The sequence below is a fragment of the Theobroma cacao genome, chromosome 1, assembly GCF_053813885.1.
Source record: "Theobroma cacao isolate CCN51 chromosome 1, ASM5381388v1, whole genome shotgun sequence".
Lineage (NCBI taxonomy): Eukaryota > Viridiplantae > Streptophyta > Magnoliopsida > Malvales > Malvaceae > Theobroma > Theobroma cacao.
In genome coordinates this window covers 4171390-4189490 of record NC_142639.1, presented here as the reverse complement: position 1 = coordinate 4189490, position 18101 = coordinate 4171390, and the positions used below count along the sequence as shown (strand labels likewise).

General features: G+C 35.9%; 3 protein-coding genes across 3 annotated transcripts; 1 reads left to right on the top strand and 2 right to left on the bottom strand.

The window, feature by feature from the left end:
- The first annotated feature begins 3009 nt into the window (after nucleotides 1-3009).
- On the top strand, nucleotides 3010-4622 carry BHLH093 (beta HLH protein 93). Its single transcript, XM_007047632.3, has 4 exons — nucleotides 3010-3622; nucleotides 3784-3954; nucleotides 4056-4223; nucleotides 4319-4622. The coding sequence occupies exons 1-4, from the start codon at nucleotides 3044-3046 to the stop codon at nucleotides 4403-4405; spliced, it is 1005 nt and encodes a 334-aa protein (XP_007047694.1). The 5' UTR covers nucleotides 3010-3043; the 3' UTR covers nucleotides 4406-4622.
- A 3614-nt stretch (nucleotides 4623-8236) lies between these two features.
- Nucleotides 8237-11012, bottom strand: LOC18611396 (Homeodomain-like superfamily protein). The gene is made up of 2 exons (XM_018114457.2): nucleotides 10403-11012; nucleotides 8237-9136 (listed from the first exon to the last, which is right to left on the bottom strand). Exons 1-2 carry the CDS (start codon nucleotides 10988-10990, stop codon nucleotides 8387-8389), a joined length of 1338 nt encoding a protein of 445 aa, XP_017969946.2. The 5' UTR covers nucleotides 10991-11012; the 3' UTR covers nucleotides 8237-8386.
- A 3934-nt stretch (nucleotides 11013-14946) lies between these two features.
- LOC18611395 (hydroxyproline-rich glycoprotein family protein) lies at nucleotides 14947-16012 on the bottom strand. Its single transcript, XM_007047630.3, has 2 exons — nucleotides 15587-16012; nucleotides 14947-15469 (listed from the first exon to the last, which is right to left on the bottom strand). The coding sequence occupies exons 1-2, from the start codon at nucleotides 15812-15814 to the stop codon at nucleotides 15302-15304; spliced, it is 396 nt and encodes a 131-aa protein (XP_007047692.3). The 5' UTR covers nucleotides 15815-16012; the 3' UTR covers nucleotides 14947-15301.
- Nucleotides 16013-18101: the final 2089 nt, after the last annotated feature.

The window sequence follows — 18101 nt, the reverse complement described above, 5'->3', positions numbered from 1 at the left end:
GTGAATAATAGAGCTGATTAAATTCAAACATTGATGGTGGTCATGGTACCTCTTTCTGAAACTGAGTTATCATCAACTTACAGATTATACAATCAGGCTGCCACATAAGGCTGCAACTTCTTTCTGACATTATTTCCCTGCTATATGCTGTCCCTGTGTCGCAATTTTACCAAATGAAATGGCTGGTAATCATAGAAGCATGCAAATCATGGCGAGTGACATGTTCCTTTACCTTTTCACCTTGGATCAGCGCTGTAATTAAAAATGTTGGATGAACATATTTTTCTCATGCTTTTTCGACCGAAGTTGTTGATAAATCTTTTATACAGAGGGATCAAGTTTTATTTTTCAACCTTTTTTCTCTTGTTCCTTCGTAGCTTCCTCAAGGAGAGGATCAAGCTTAACTAGACGCCTCTCCAATCCTCACAATTTCAATATTCCTTTTCAACATACGAACTAACAATACATTAAGGAAATCTGAATACCAAGGGATCATGCACCCAAAAAAAAATTTTATCTGAGAGGATTAGGTTGACCCATAAAAATTATTGATAACTATATGGGGTTCACAGGACTCCTCAGTCGTTACCAAGAGACTGTCAGTAAACAGTTAAACGACTTAGGTTTTCTAGGTGATGCAGCCTTTGCTTGTTTGGTTCGGTACGTATATTATATATTATTTTACTTGGCATGTGCTTCGAGCAGTAATAATATTTTGCATCTCATTTGGCTAGCTCCCAAAAGCCAACACATGTCCATGTTTCCTAGTGCCCAAATCACCAATGATTCACTTGCGAAAGTACATGCATATCGACAATTTCATTATATATTTGTATTATATTAGAAATTTGCTGTTGTTTTCCTTTTTTCTGGTAAATTTCTATTGATTGATTTTACCAATTCGTGCTTATCGAGGAGAGGGGATTTAAAAGATTGCTGGTCATCTTGAATATGCAACTCTTCGGTTTCTTTCACCCTCAACAGGCTTGAAATTACTACTATATTGAACATCCATTGTGAGTCATACATACAATTGACAGCATTTGGAAATAAAAACAAAAACATATAATTATACCAAATTGATATTCTCCTAGAAGATGCCTATGAAATTATACTGTTTACACATTGATTGTTAATGGAGATGGTATCCATTATTGCACCTTGTAGCATAGTACATGTCCATATATAGGTTAACATAGTGACCATACAGATCTAACTTAGTAGCTATTCAAATAATTGTATGACACTCAGAGAGTTTAGATGTCCCAGCTGACATGAATTTGAGTTTCATCATACACATGTTAGAACTTAGACAGCTTCTCAGATCAACATCAAATATTATTAGGGTACCACATTGCCCTTAGAATAGATAGTTTGTAACGTCTTCAAAAAATAAATACCATACCTCGGTATAATCGTGTAATCGAAATTAAAATTTATAGAAAGTTATTGATTAAACAAAAACGAACTTATTAATAATAAATGAACATCATTCTTGAAACAATAATTAATACCACATAAATTTAAACATTTGAATTTTGATGTATGTTATTTAAATTGTTGGCACGGATTCACTTTTAAAGAATTGAGACTTTAGCTCTCTCTCATCTTTATCCAAAATGGTGATGGGTGGAAAAATGAAATTCTTGCATTTCCATTGAAGTCTCCATATAATTAATTGTTGGATAAAATATCTTCACTCTCTAAATTTTAATTGAAATTATACGAAAATTCATTAATTTTCAAAATATATACTTCGTCCTAAATGTCTAAACAATTTTAATGTTAAATATGAAATATCTAAAATGTCTTTTTTCCTTTTCTATTATTTTCTTTCTCTCAAGCTAACCAACAACATCTTTTGCACCAATCAACCACCCATGGAGAGCACCAAATCAGTGCTCCCTAAGAGCATTGGAGCCCGCTCCCAAAAATTTTTAAATTAATAAAAAAATAAAAATTGATAAAATTATATAATAATAATTTTTAAAATTAATAAAAGATAAAATTATCTCTTTAATATTGTCACATCATCAAATTAATAAAAACATTAACGGTTGATTAACGGCTGAATCTATGTGTCTAACGAAAAAAAAATTTTGAGGATAGAATGTCTATTTAAAAAACAAATAGACCTTCATATAATTTCAATCAAAATTTAAGAGATAAAAGTATTTTACCCTTAATGTTTATATAATAGCCAGTTTTTCAACCATAAATGCCGTATGAAGCAAGTGTATATCATGTTGAAGACATAATTGCCCAACAGTGCGAGTGAATGGATTTAATTAATTCCATTTGGGTTTACTTTCATTTTAATTTACAGGGGCAGATAGAATTGGGATAATATCAAGTGCCAGCATAGAAAAGAAATATAGCACTAATTAATTCTTAATGTCAAACTAAAGACAAATTAGGCATTAGTATTTTCTCCACCCTAGTCTTGAGGAAAGTGAAGAAAGAAGAAAGCACATCAAACCTAAGTTTTAGGGGGGGCGGCACATCGGCATGGGACCTGATCAAGAAACATTATTTTTCCTTTATGATGGCAGCGATTTAAGCAATGGAAAGAGAAGAGATTGAGAAAAAAGGGGTGCGGTATTTGTGATGATCCATTAGTAATAACAATACTATTAAAGAGGTTATGAAAATGAAGAAAGAACCTGACAGAGTATGATGCTAAGCCATGCTTTTTCGGTTAGGACAGAATTGTGGGTCAAAGCTTTTTCAGAGGCAAGGAAATTAAATATTAAATTTGTCTGATTGATAATTTCGGTGAAAAAGACATGAATTCACCTTGAGAGAGAAAGAAGCAGATTCCATTTTTAATCTTAGGCTTTTTGGTTGAATGCATTTATAATAAGATAGTAGTAGTAGTCGTAGTATTAGTAGTTTCATTTTTTTATTTATATATATACATATATAAATGTTTATATATTCTAACCTGGTGCAACTTCACGTTAGTAAGCTTGCTATTTGGATCAGTCTTCGTTGAGACTTTTTTAAGAGAGAGAGAGAGAGGGGGGGAAAGAAAGAGAGAGAAATGGAGCTCTCACAGCATGGTTTCTTGGAGGAGTTATTGGCTCCCAGAAGAGACAGTTGGACAACTTTTTCGACTGGGGTGACTGAGTTCCTCCCTAATGGATGGAACTTTGATTCTTTTGATGAGAATCCAACTTTGGCTACATCAAATCTTTCCTTTGTGGGATTCTCCCACCCAACTGAAAACCCCAGCTTTGAATGTCCTTTCGGTGAGCATCAACCCTACCCTTTTGCTGATGGATTTACAGTCTCAGAGATGGATTCTTCATATACCAAGAACGACACATCTCCTTTTCCAGCTCAAGAAGACTACCCATCAATGGTTGATGATGAAGAGTTTGGTCTTCTCAGCAGTGATCATCAACACAGCTTGGAAGAAAGAAAGAGTAGCTGCAAAGTTGAGATGGAGCAAACTAGCAACATTCAAAGTTTTAACATGGGCTTGTTTGGAGAGAAAAAGACTAAGACAAAGAGGTTAGAAGGTCAACCCTCGAAGAATCTAATGGCAGAGAGAAGGAGAAGGAAGCGACTAAATGACCGACTTTCAATGCTCAGATCAATAGTCCCCAAGATCAGCAAGGTGACCCTGGTTTTTTCTAATTTGCTTAAGTTTCATTTTTAGCATTATAGTAGAACCCAAAGGAAGTATTTCATTTCAGAGTTATGCAATCTTTTAAAAATAAGTAGGCTTGTTTTAGTGAGTAGAAAAGAGTTCTGAAACAGAATGTGAACATTTAACAGATGGACAGAACATCTATACTTGGAGATACCATAGATTACATGAAAGAGCTTCTAGAAAGGATCAATAAGCTGCAGGAAGAAGAAACAAAAGTGGGTAGAGATCAAGTAAGATTAATGAGTAACCTGAAGGAGCTAAAGCCAAATGAAGTAATGGTGAGAAATTCCCCCAAGGTAAAGGCTTCTGCTCTAGTTCTACAATAACCCATTCAATCAACAATTAATTGAAGACTCAGTTCCTATACTGAACTTCTTTTCATGTAATTAAAACACAGTTTGATGTAGAGAGAAGAGAAAACAATACTCGAGTCGATATCTGCTGTGCAACCAAACCAGGATTGCTGCTATCTACAGTGAACACATTGGAAGCACTAGGCCTTGAGATTCAACAGTGTGTTATAAGTTGCTTCAATGATTTTTCAATGCAGGCTTCTTGTTCAGAGGTATGCTTCTTTACCTTAATTTTCTGAATTTCTGTGCAAGTTTTAAACTCAGCAAACATTTTCTTCAATAATGCGTATTTCTTCTAATGTATTAGGTAGCAGAGCAGGGGACATTGATAAGTTCTGAAGACATAAAGCAAGCATTATTCAGAAATGCAGGCTATGGAGGAAGATGTCTGTAGAATAGGAAGGAGGAAAATAAGATGGTCATCTAGAAAAGGCTAAAGAGAGGGAATTTCCCTGAATTTGTTCTTCAAGGAATATTGCAAGTGAGAAGCTGTAATAACATTTTTCCTTTTTCAATAAGCTCTGTTCATTCATCAGATCCATCTCACAACCTACCATGATTTATCTACCCCTTTTTGGAGCATCTTATAATATAAATATCATTTGTTCCTCCTCTTAACATTATTCCAATAGGTCGACATTAAATGGTTGAGAAAGAATTTTGTTCATATTTTTAATGTTATAAGAATGTATCCAGAGCAAAGTGTGCAGAAATCAATTTGTGGTTTATTAATGTTCTTTCTGTAAACTTACCATTATAATTCTGCATTTCCTATTGCTGCAGCAGACATAACCAACCAATAATTGAAATTTAGATGGGTAAAAGACAGTGACATATTGTCCCTAAATCTTAAAAAGTATCTGATATGCTATTGTAAATTACAGAAAACAAATCATATTAATAAGAGCATTACTTATCCGGAGAAGCAAATGTACACATCAATAACATCATTTTCTACAAATAAAACTGTCAAGCAATAGGTCTCTTTCAAAGCATGTCACAAAGCCAACAGTTAATGTGGATACTCATCTGAAATAGGTTATCTTCTCAAAGTTTTCCTTTCCCCTTTTTGGGTCCTATTATCTCTTCTCTCTAGCTTAGTTTAATTATTAATTTCATTATTAGGCAGTAAGACAAAGAAACTGCAACTTCATGGTGGTACAACAATCCAATCTATGCCCGTGACAACAACTGCACATGAGCAAACTCACTTTTCTTGTTATCAATACCACTTTCTTCTGTTTCTTTTTCCCTCTTTCTATTGTCAATCTAGTTGGTACAAGTTAAAAGTAGAAAAATTAAACTAATTAAACCAAATAATATAGTAGTGTTTAGACAATTAGCCACAATCAAGATTCCCAAGTGCAATGCTTAATCTTATATTCCACAAAAGTATGATGACATAAAAGGGTATATAAGTAACTGAGACCGAGGCAGGGATTGAGAGCAAGAAAATTGAGAGGCCCTTCTGTTTTCCACTGTGACATTTTGTTTCTAAAATTATTGATGCTCAGCAGGGTTTCCTCTTCTTTTACCCTTCTTCAACAAATATGATTAGCTGTAATTTCTAAATCAAGAAGGTTACCCACGAATGTTGGTGAGGGACCAGCCGCAGAGGTTGAAACATTTGAAGCTTACAAGAAAGAAAGATTTCTGCATTGAAATCATGTATAAAGAGAATCTAGTTGCAGTAGAAGGGCAGCCTTATCAGCATCTGATGTGATGCTCTGCATACTGCATAGTAGGAATCAGTAACAGCAATTCTATACACAGAATCCCTTGCTGCGGAAGCCAGAAACTAGATCTACAAGTCTCATTTCTTTATTTCTTTTTACTCATTTTGTAGTATACACCACAGAAAAACTAGCATCTTCTGGACTATCACTGTGGCACTGTCCTTTCCACATATTGCCCTATTTGTTTCACATAGAGAAGCATGGTTTCCACTATTATTAAACTACATTCTGTTATTCGTAATATAAACCGGAAATTGGCAGCCAAAAGTTTGAAATGCTAACAAAAGCATTTGGGACATGGCATTCATAAGTAAATATCAAAGCATTTTCTCAGAATCAGACCCTGTCGTTCACAGAAATGCTAATAAGAACAATTAGGATTAGGGTTTTTAAGCAGGAACCAGTTCATGTTCATTAAAAGAAGACGAGGTCGCATTCTGATGCACCAGCCCATCTTAACTCACACATACTTCTCACTTCTCATGGTGAACTTTCTTAACATTTAGTTTCTGAAAGTTCCCTGTAATCTGCTTTAACATCAGCTCACAATGCCTAAAAATTCCATAAAGGCAACCTTAGATTGCAAAGCCTTTTAAGAGGCAGTCCTTGAAATTAGTAATTTGAATATTCTTATGTAGATAGATTGCATATGTTTATTCATGTATCTTGAATTAATGTGTTCACATGTCTTATCAATTGTGATTTATGTAACTAGATATAAAGAGTCACTTACCGTACCTATAAACACTCCCTTGTACTTGGCAATTGGAAAGCGAGTGAAAAGTTTCAAAAGATTTTCCTCTTCACCCACCAAAGTGGTATCAGAGCAACTATTCTTAGTTTAAGAGATGACAAGTAATGGATTGTATTCCTTCCAATTTCCTCGTCTTACAAAAGAATATTATCATAATTTGTGGCTTGTTGCTAAAGGCTATAGGCAAAAGCATGGAGTTGACTATAAAGAGGTTTTTGCACCTGCAGCTTGCATGAAGACTATTTGTTTGCCCATCTCCTTGGCGACTCAAATGAAATGAAGAACTTATCAGCTTGATGTGAAGTTAGCCTTCCTAAATGGGGTATCTTGAGGAGGAGGCATATGTTGAGCAACCGACGGATATGTGGTTAAAGGACATGAAAATAACGTCTTGAGATTGAAGGAAGTATTTTATGGATTGAAGCAAGCACTCGGTGCATGGAATAGTCGCACTGAGACAAGTACTTCCAAAAACAATGGGTTTGTTCGTTGGCTTCATGAGTATTCTACTTGTTTGCCTTTATGTGAATGATCTTGTTTTTACCTATAATAATGCAAGTTCGTGTGAATAATTCAAGAATGCTATTGGGGCCTTGTGGTGAAGCAAATGGATGATGGTATTTTTTTCTCACAAGAAATCTATACGAAGGAAATGTTGAAAAAACTCCATATGCTTGATTGCAACCCAATGACCATATCCCATGGAATATGGAGTAAAGTTGTCAAAATTTGACAATAGAAAGAAGGAAAATCCTACTTTATTTAAAAGCCTGTTGGAAGTTTGAAATATTTGATATATATTGTTGCAACTTTTTATACTAGTCATGCTATTTGGCTTTGAAGGTTGATGAAGGAACTACAATTATCCAAGAGGCAGCTACGAAGATTTCCATTGACAACAAGTCCACACAAACAGTTACTAAATCCGGTATTTCATGATGGAAGCAAGCATATAGATGCAAGCTATCAATTTATTGGAGAATGCAACCAAAAGGAAGTGAAGCTTAAATACGTGAAGATCCAAGATCAGTCGCAGATATTTTTACAAAGCTTCTCAAGTAGGAAGATTTTAGTAAATTGAGAACAAAACTTAGGGTTACAAAGAAAATTTTAAATTAAAGGAGTGTTGAAATTAGTAATTTGAATTTTTTTACACGTCTAAAGTCATTTATCTTTTTATTTTTCCAAATTGCATATGTTTATTTATGTACTTTTGAATTAAAGTGGTTTATGTAATTAGACGTCAAGAGTCACTTATTGTAGTTATAAATACTCTTTTATATTTGACAATTGAAATGCTAGTGAGTGAAACAAGTACTAAAAGGCTCTTCCCCTAACAGCGGGGGCATGTTTCAGTTTTCATTCAAGTATGATAAATGGATTAACATAAGACGGTTGATTTTTCTTCGAAGAGAGGCGTGTGCTTTTACTAATATATTCCTTGAACTATGATGAACAAGGTCTAGCACAGCTGGTTAAGATAACTATTTTGCTTTCTCTCTTTCTTTTGGGCAAATCCCCAAAGCCTGTTTCTTTTAAATTTCCATTGACCCAGTACACAATTTCTTCTTAGTACTATTAATTATAACAAAATGCTATTGCGTATGTTTTCTTAACATCTTCCCATTTGTTATATAACACACGAAACACCAGCTCGGGACCTTCAACATCAACCCCAAACCTTACCTAAAACTCATTATAAACTAACAATCTAACAATCTCATTGCTGAAAATGTTATAAACAAAAAAGGAGATTATTATTAGGAACAAATTTACAACATTGAATTTCTAAAATTTGGATTCAGGCTACATAACAGGGTCAAAAGTCATCAGCTACAATAAGCATGCTAGCTATAACAGATTTTGATACAACTAAAACAATTTGTTAAAGCTGAACTTCACCTTCATCATCACCACTACCTACTTCTTCATCATCATTATCCAAATCCAAAGAGTTGTCCACAATGGTGGTCTGCAGGTGTTGCAGCTGGTTAATAACATATCTTGCATCAGAAACCAATGTGTTTTTCGCTGCTCTAACCTTGTCTACGTTCAGAACTTGAATAGATACCCTATTCTCCTTCCCAAATTCTGCTTTTCTCTTAGCTTCCCTACTATGTAGCTGGTCGATGTACTTCTCATGTAAGGCCCTATTTTTAATCTGCTTCAACACTGGGGGACTAACAAGGTCTCTTGTAGAAGAGTTACCAAGTTTTGATTGGTGCTTCTTAGGACCAGAAGAAGATCTCTCATAACACTTCTGGAGAAATCCCTGTTTTTCCAACAAATTTTTTGGGGTCGAAAGCACAACATTCGATAGAGAATGCATAGATGGACTTGTGTTGGGCTCAAGAATAGAGAATAGATCCGCTTCATCACCTTGGTCCGAATGATAATGCTTTTGCAACAAATGTCTCACCGTTTTTTTCTGTACAAGATGGCTTTTCTGTTTACTGCAACTTGACCTTTTAGTCCTTGGCACAGTGGGATTAAGCAGTCTGCTTGCAGAGAATGACAAAGGTTCAGTGGACGATACATTTATACTTTTTGCCCTCGATCGAGGCTGGGGTTGAATTGGAGTTAAATGGTCAGAGTGGATTTTATCAAAACAATCCTGTGCAGATTTTCCCGGCACCTGCAATAGATTTCCAATTGGTAATCAAGTGCTGAGTCAATGCTATCAGAAAAAACATTCTAGGTAAAACACCTCAGCATATAAAAGCACATAACCCAAAACTTACAGCATAAGAGCTTATGCAAGACTGTATTTGACACCAAAATTAATCACAGCAGGAAGTCTTTGGATAAGAGTAGATACTACTCAGTAAATTTATGAATAGTCATTCACATCCAAACATAACTGATAGCATAATATACTACATTCACATCTATGCACAACTGAATGTAACATAATGTACTAGGATGGCTTTACTTGGTTTAATGGTGTAAACTTATATTTGATTTTCCCTTTTGTTGATAGAATGTTATGTCTTCCATGATGACAAAACTTGACACTTAAGCAATGGTTTATATTCAACATTAAATCAATAGATGTTCAAGCAACATTGGGAAGGGCAGTTCTCTTTCTCACACAAATAGCCAAAGTCTCACGCTCCAATAGTACAACTAGACTAGTGGTATACATGATTCTAGCATAACTGAATCATTGTTTTCTTGAGAAAAAAAGACGAGCATGTCAGAGACAAAGTCAAATCACAAGAAAATCAGAAACATACTTAGTTCATAATTATATGCATTTTCATGAATAATTAAATAATATTCAACATCTAGGAAACACAAAAAACGCATAAGCAGCTTGTAACTCCTGACTTCACCACCCTAAGTATATTTTGGAATTGGATATTATGGATACGCATATGTTTTAGCTTAAAAAATAAGCAATGGATAAGAAATTTCACCATAAAACAACTTGTACCTCTAGTTTTACCTCCTTGATCTTTGAATTCACTCAAATTTAATAAAAAGGAGGTAGACATGACCTCAAATGTAAGCATTACATTGACCATCAGGATAAATCTGACGTTAGTGGATGGCAAGTGAAATTAAAAATGTTGAGATGAATTCCACTGAAAAAGAGTAACTATCAACCAATAAGCATTAAGGGTGTTTCGTTGAAGAAACTTCAAAGTCAGAATTAGTCCTGCTCTATTATTCTTTTTTTTCTAAACAAACCATCATTTTTCTTCTTTAACTTAGGCATGTTGAAACAAATGAGAACAGAGCAAGAAGAAAGCTTCTCAATCACAAAGTTATTATACTTCATTTCAAAAAAATCCTTAAATTTGAAAAACCACAAAACATGCACATCAATCTACAACATTATGTAATATAAGAAAACCCCAGAAATCAAAATGCAGATATCAAGGAATGGCAAAACTACCAGCTTCGAAACCTTCTTCCAAAAATTAGGTGTTGGTTTGGCCGAAAAATAGGCTCTTTGCAAAGCCAATTCCTGCTCCCTTGTCCACCCTTGAACATTCTCATCACCTCCCTCCTCGCGCTTCCTCTTTATCTTTTTAACCCCAACATCTTCATTATTTTCACAAACTTCTCTCCCTTCCACCGTAACCGCTTCCAAACCAACACAAATTTCCCTTTCCTTTCTCTCCACTTCCTTCGTCTCTTCGTCCAACAATCGCCCCTTACTCGTACCCTTGTTCTTCCTACATTCAACCTTCTTTGTCTCGATAAACTTGCTTTCCTCTGGCTTGTCAGACAAAGACCCGCCGTTCAATCTTGGAGATCTTCGCAACCCAGACGCTGAATTCACACAATTTGTTGAACCACTGCTTGATTGTATCAGTTTCTTGGAAATTTTATCCGTGGAGCAAGCGGGGTTTTCCCTCGATCTGGCCTTTTGGGTATTCAAATCTTGCGATTTTGTGGGATTTTTTTGATTGAGAAGCCTCGGGGATCGGCGGAGAGGGGTGGGTTGCGGGGATTTGGAAACGGAGCTTCTCGTTTGCATTTTTTGCAAACACTTGGTCGGTTTTCCTTTTCCCTTTGTCATTTTTTTTCTCAGCTCATGCTTGGCTTGGGGGTTTTTTGAGAGGGAAAATCGATAGGCTTTCGCTGTTCAAATTTAGGTCATAATTCAGAATGTAGATTCTGATGTGGGCTTCACATGTCCTGAATTGCAACCTTGTGATCTTGGCAGGCCCAAAATGGAATGTGTTATTTATTTTCACTTGGATTTTGTTTCTCCTACTGAAAAAAAAATATCATGATGAGATAAGTTAGATAAATATCATAAGAAAACAACAGAGCCCATAGTTTTAAGTTTCAAGCGTTGTCAGAATCTGATCATCAAGATAAGACAAGAGCCGAAATAAGGCTAAACAACATGGGGAATGAAACAGTAAGGAACCCATGTTGAAGCAAGCATCCCACTACTGAAGTAGACCTTGCACCCTGAAAGAATGATGATTTGTTTGCTTACAACACATAATAAAAAAATATATATATATATATATTATGATGGAAAAGCTGCGAAAGAAGAGAATTCTCTACCTAATTTTGTGATTGGCCGACACCTAAGAACCTCACCTTACATCAAAAATGTTAAATTAAATGATCAAGTGCCTAATGGTCATTAAAATATTAATTAATTCATTCTTCAGGCTGACATGAAAAGCATTGTGTGGTTTTTAGGTGAACCCAAACCTAGCTTAGTCAATCCGCCGTGTGCCATTTAAAATTGAAAGCAAGGTAACATGAGGAAGACCAAGGAAGAATGTTTAGGTTTATGCTTTTGATGATATATATACCTAACTTCTTACAGGGATTTCCACTACAACTGCTACCCTTCAATGTAGAGTATAGCTATAGTTTGATTGATGTCTTGTGCTTTTAGTACCCCACTACATCAACATCTGCTTCAAGAGTTGCAGCCAAAAGCCTAATCTTTCCTATCGTATGTCCCTTTCTTTCATTTGGTGATGTGACCTAAAATGGTTTATTTTTACGTATTTTTTTTCAACAATATTGTATTTCGAGAAAAAAATCAAAAGCAAAGAAATGAAGAGATATAAGCTTATCAAATAAATAAATGTATGGTAACAAAAATGTTGGACGTCATTGAAATTAAGTGGTGAATTTTGATATTTATATCAAAGATATATATATATATATATATATATATAAATTGAATTTACAACTGCTACCTGACCGTGACAAATACTATATAGAGTGATGGGCGAATAAATTTACGTCTCTAATAAAGATAATTACACAAGCAGTTAAAGGGTGTTGGAGAATAAAAGTTAATTGATTTATTAATTTAGTGATTAGTTGAAGACTTTGAAGCTTTCCTCTCTTTTTTTTTTTTCTTTTCTTAATCAAAAGTGCATTTGAATCCACCATGAAAGGTCATTAAAAAGCTAAAAGCTCTAATGATGGCATTGTTTTATCTCACGGTGTTTCTCACTTAAGAGGTGATTGATGCTTTGAGAATCATGTTGGCCATATCTAATATTTGCTTCCAAGACATCAAAATCAACCCCAAAAAAAAAAAAATCAATAACTCGTTCTGTTTCTCTCTCGCTCTCTTCCATCTTTTAACAAATGCGGTAATAAGGAAAAAGATGAAAAGCCTAGATTAGGACAACAAAATTTTGTCACCAACAATAACCAAAACGATGTTGCATCATCATCCAACTGTTGGGATAAGACCACCGAAAATCCACTAAGGATTGTCCATGGAAGGCTCTGTCCCCATGTGATTTTGGTGAAGAAAAGGGTCCCATTTCACGGATTGCTTATCATCCGTACGTCAAAAAATCCTACTTTTCACTCAAATTTCTTTGAATATTAGGGGAACATGATGGACCGAGCTGCTTCTATGGCGGCCAAATTATCCCTCTTCATCTCTTTTTTGGAGTTTTGTAAGGTGTTTGGACAGAAGGGAAACGAATGAAAAAACTACTGAGAACAACGCCATTTGGCAGTTGGGATTTTTCAAGATTAATTAACAATTCATTCTTGTAATGAATGAAGTTGGTAAGGAGGAACATGATATTAACCAAGTACATGGTTTTCTTTCTTTACAAATTCTCAAATGTTAGTCATTTCTTATTTTTAAAACCCTTACCCTCTATCATTTTAAGATTATTAAAATCAAAAATATTAAATTAATTAATGATATCAAATTTTAATGATAGAGATGTTCTCCAGGACAATCAAACATGACAGAACACCATGTGATGCTGCTGTCATGTGATTCAGTTTTGAGGATGACAATATGTACCCATCAATTTCAATTCTGAGGTAAAACAAAAGTGTTGGTTTAAACAGTAAGTGCCATCCTATAGTTGTATTAATTTTATTTGTCTGGAAAAAATGAAAGTGGTGAACTTGGAAGATACTATTGCATGGGCAACCAACGGACAATGGAGGTAGTCTTGTATTTTGTCGGAGCATCAAAGGAGTGCCCACTCGAATCAAAAGGATAGTCAAATTAAAAATTAAAAAACCCAACAAACTAACAGTGCTTTTTCTGCTGATGAAAAGAAGGGAAAAAAAAAAAAAGCAAAAGTGAAAGCTACATGTATGGAAGTTAACATCATCACGGAAGCAGTACAAAATTTTGCTGCTTTTGCAGTACTGGGGAAGGTGGGGAGAAGAGAATCAAAAGCAACTCAATGCTCCCAACAGTGAAATTAGGTCATCAGGGAGAGAGAGAGAGAAAGAGAAGCTTAATTTGTGGCACTGAAAGTGGCTCAGTCTTTGTAGGGCATTTATGCTTGTGTGATTGTGGTTTCTACCAATAATGACGTCAAACTGGATTTGGGCCATGTCGTGAACATTTTATGGTTCATTTTTCTCACTTCATTATTTTTCTTTAATAACCCTCCCCTTCGATCCCACGTTCTATGTGTTTGGCTTGTGTTGTTTGTGGGGATGATCATACATGGGAGTTTGTTCAACAGTTTTCGTGTCCTCTGCTCCTTTCAGTTGAGATACATTGGCTCAATAATCAACGCACCCCATTTTTTTATAGATTGGGGGTCCTACTTGTAAGATACGAAATCAATCTTAAGATTTACTTACTCAGATTTCAAATCAAGCTTCTAACCATATAGATCATAAAAAGTGTAAATGATGAAGAAATTTGAACTGTTAATTCGAATCTTTTCTTCTTTTCTTGAAGTGTAAAATCTAAGTGATTAAGTGCTGGTAGATTTTGTGTGTGTGTGTGTATGTTGAAAATCCAATTCCATTATTTCTAATAATGGTAGTGCCTGATTACAAGGTTAGTTTCTTGCCAGTGCACCTTTTCAGCTCAAAATAGGATTTTTTTTTTTTCATTTTCCAATGGACTGCGGTTTCAAGGATATGGAAGACACCACATGGTACAGTGACTTATGAGCAAACCTTCTGCTTTGCTCATAAATCCGGCTGTACAAAAAATTGGGTAGAACCAACCAACTCTTTTGAAAAGCATGGATGCACTTACGGATCATCATTAACAAGGCAACTGTGTTTCACTTGTAAGTTTTTCTTACCAATTGAAAATTGTAAAATCCTTATAGGTTTGCCTAATTTTTGACAGAGACATGCACTGATTCTTCGCAGATGAGGGTTACCTTGTTTCACATTAAAACCCAGGGTTGCCCTTTCTCATTGGCTGTTCTTGCTTTGGTTAAATTAGTAGACAAGGCCCCACCCGACTAACTCTAAATGCTTACATTTAGGCAAATGCGAAAAAGTAAAGAAATTATCTTTTCCAGAGAGCAGTAGGCTGGAAGCATATGCAGAGTTGGTTACTCTGTTAGCCAAGAAAACTGGACTTACAACTTTACCAATTTCCTCTTGTAAGTGCCAAAAACAAAGTAACAAACTGTAAGTTTTAGCAGAAGAAAAGAAAGGAAACCAGAAAAGAAAGCATCCTGGAACAATTATGACAATCAAGTACAATCTATAAACTGAGCAGTGACATCTCAAACTGGATATACGGATATTTTCTTTTTCCTTTTTTTTCTTTTTGAAGTTTTGGGTAATGGATAAGAACTTCATTAAACCATTTCATTTTCCAACTGAAACGATTGGAATCTTCTTCCATCTCGGAATAATGGCATAATAAATTCACTAACCCTAATACACTTGGCATGCAAGAAACTGTAACAGCGAACACTATACAAATTGACCTGCTCTACCTGGATTCCAGAGATGGTAAATATCCCACCCACCCCTTTTTTTTTTGGTTTTTTCCCCAAAAAACGCAAGTTGAAAAAGAAAAAATAATCTAATGATCCAATATATACAACAAATTGTCAATTTGCTAATACAAAGGTACTGGAAAACGTGGCGGCTTGGGCGGCTTTTGCACTTTTACTTCAACCTTGTCTGGCCGTGGAGGTTCACATGGACATGGAAATGCTATGAACTTGGGGATCTGATCTCCTGGCATTAACACAGGCAAGCTTTGGCTTTGGTTTTCCTTTAAATCCTGAATACAAAGAAAAAACCAAAGATAGGCTGAGTATCAAAGAGCAAGAAACTTTTCTCTTACATGGCAGTAAATCCTCATGTTAATTTCTGAGGGAGAGAGAGAGAGAAAATTTACCATGTACTCAGGCTTAGATTTGGAGGGCGATGCTTCGATGTCCGCATCCGGACCCGTGCCATCGGAGATAGAGCGGCGGAGTGATCTGAGCTTGTCCCAGTGGTAGCAGCAGGAGAAGATGCCACTCAAGCTGAATATGATGATTAAGAGGAGAGCTGTGCCAAGAGGGAACCCGAGGGAAGGTCGAGACGCATCCACGTGGGGTGGGGAAAGATCCTGATTCTCCATCACATGTACTCTTCCTTGATGAACTACTGCTAGTCCTTGTCGTTGCTGCCGCTGTTGTAGTTGGCGGTGTTGTTCCTTTTCTCATATGTGTGAAAGGAGCAAAGAACTAGCGGTGAAGAGCATGCAAAAAATTATGGCATTGAAGAATAAGTGAATTTTTTTTTGGCGGGGGGGAGAGGGGAGGAAGGCAATTTCAGAAGGGGAACGAGAGGAAGGATGCTTTATAAAATGAAGGGGAAGGTTGGTTTAGTGTGTACGTGTAAAGGCACACCGAAAATGTCCTATGTGTCCGGGCCATGGTACGGAGTAAGGTGGGGTCCAATTATAGGTTGCAACCCACGAAGAAGAAGAAAAAAAAACTTAAAAGCTCAAGCAGTAAAGCCCCTTCGGTTTTGCTTGTTTGCTGGGGAATATAGGAAAGAAAAAAATTGAGCAAGGAGAGAGAGGGGTGTTTGTGAAAAGATGTGAAAGCAAAAGTGGGAAATTTGGGGAAAAAAAAGGTCTATTAGCTGGCTACTTGAGATTGTGGCAATGGCCGGTCTTCCCCTTTTTACTTTTTTTCTTCTTCGTGCTTTTGTAAAGAGAACTGCTTATCAATCGGTCTTCCCCTTTTTACTTTTTTTCTTCTTCGTGCTTTTGTAAAGAGAACTGCTTATCAATTGCCATTCTCTGGACGGCACCAACAACTGCTCGTGAGTTGTGGCTTGCTGTTTTGTAACCAACTGTAGCTACTTGTGATTCAATCGTGCTGTAAGGATTATTACTTTGTCAACTGTTTGTACTTGAAGAAATCTACAAACATTCCACCTTTGCAACTAGCCTCATGTCTATAACCGAAGTCATTCTTTGCTGCTTTCCCATGTGAGTTCAGTTTGCCTAGACAAAGGATTGTACTTGACCTTTTTTTTTTGTTGATATTAAGCTCAACCTTTATAATCAAGCTCTGCCATTTGTCAGATGAGAGGGGACTGGGGTCATGGTCCTACAGCTACAGAAGAGCGTTGTTATGGGTATTTGGCCTTTTGAAGTTCTTAAAGGGCAAAATGCGATTAATTGGGTCATTTCATTTCATGTCAAAACAACAATTCCCTGCTTGTTTTTTCTCCTTCACGAGCGTGAGTTAAGACATGTTTACGGTCAAGTGAAACTTGAAGAAATTGCAAGAAGCCTCTTAGTACAAGAAACTTCCTAGAAGAATGAAAAGATCCCCATTATAAAATACTGTCAAGCATAATCATTTTTCTTCTCAAAAAAACAAAAAGGGTCAATACTGGTATGAACTACGATCGACAGCAACACGCTGGTGGCTATGATCTGTCGTGTAGAATTCAACTTTGAAAGATTTTCAGCTGTCTTTTGACTTAAACCCCTGCTCCTACCCACAAAAAAATACAGCAAGGAAATCTTCTCCCTCGTTTTTCTTCATGATGTGGACCGCTTCCCAAGTTTCTTTAATTGTTGAAATGGACTTGTTTGCATGCATCATATGTAGTTAAACTCAGATTTCTTGGAAAATCATAGTTTTTGGAATGCTTAGTGTACAGTAGTCAATGTAGTTTGGCACAAACAAGATAATGTTCAACCTGGTTAGTAAAAGAAAGGACAAAAGAATGTTTTCCATTTCTAAAATTCCTAGAGATTAATTTAATCAGAATTAGAGTTTCAATTTGATTTGTTAACAGCGTTTCTAACTCGATCAAGCTTGGAAGATTTGAATAATTCATACTGTCCTGTCCTTCGGTACTCAAAAGAAACAGATAATTTCTAACTGGAAGAAGGTCACTAGCCATCTGCAAGTCACTTTCGTACCTTTCGGTTCAATATTAGTCCTTATCTGCCAGAATACAGCGACACAGCCCTGCCTCCTTAGAAGGTTTTCTTGACATCTTTAGTGCTCTGCTTCTGCCTGGATGGCCACTATTCAGTGCTGCCAGGATAATATGCACCTTCTTGGTACTTTCTGTTGATCTTATCTTTAACTTTTCATCGGAAAAAATTTTCAACCTTGGGGACCATGGAGGGCCAAAATCGTTGAGACAGGATAAGTAAAAGAATTTCCCATGTTTTCCAACTTCTTTTCCTTTTGGAATTCTCCATATATGGAATAGATTTATCTCTGTCTTAATTGCCAATGCGGTGGAAACGTTGATAGCCATGCCTACCTATTGCCAATGGGACCATCAGCTTTGTCAGTTTGCTGCACTCTAGAAAATCTTCGCTCTGCACTCTTGATAATCTGACTTTTATTATAAGTTTTCATCAATGATGTGTCATGTATATCTTTTCT

What these genes read in the sequence shown, in the direction of transcription:
- LOC18611396 (XM_018114457.2), bottom strand. Translation starts at nt 10,990, where the DNA reads ATGCAAACGAGAAGCTCCGTTTCCAAATCCCCGCAACCCACCCCTCTC. An exon ending in GGAAGAAGGTTTCGAAGCTG is followed by an intron (nt 9,137 to 10,402) that starts GTAGTTTTGCCA and finishes AATCTATTGCAG; the next exon opens with GTGCCGGGAAAATCTGCACA.
- BHLH093 (XM_007047632.3), top strand. Translation starts at nt 3,044, where the DNA reads ATGGAGCTCTCACAGCATGGTTTCTTGGAGGAGTTATTGGCTCCCAGA. An exon ending in TAGTCCCCAAGATCAGCAAG is followed by an intron (nt 3,623 to 3,783) that starts GTGACCCTGGTT and finishes AACATTTAACAG; the next exon opens with ATGGACAGAACATCTATACT. An exon ending in TGGTGAGAAATTCCCCCAAG is followed by an intron (nt 3,955 to 4,055) that starts GTAAAGGCTTCT and finishes ATTAAAACACAG; the next exon opens with TTTGATGTAGAGAGAAGAGA.
- LOC18611395 (XM_007047630.3), bottom strand. Translation starts at nt 15,814, where the DNA reads ATGGAGAATCAGGATCTTTCCCCACCCCACGTGGATGCGTCTCGACCT. An exon ending in AATCTAAGCCTGAGTACATG is followed by an intron (nt 15,470 to 15,586) that starts GTAAATTTTCTC and finishes CTTTGTATTCAG; the next exon opens with GATTTAAAGGAAAACCAAAG.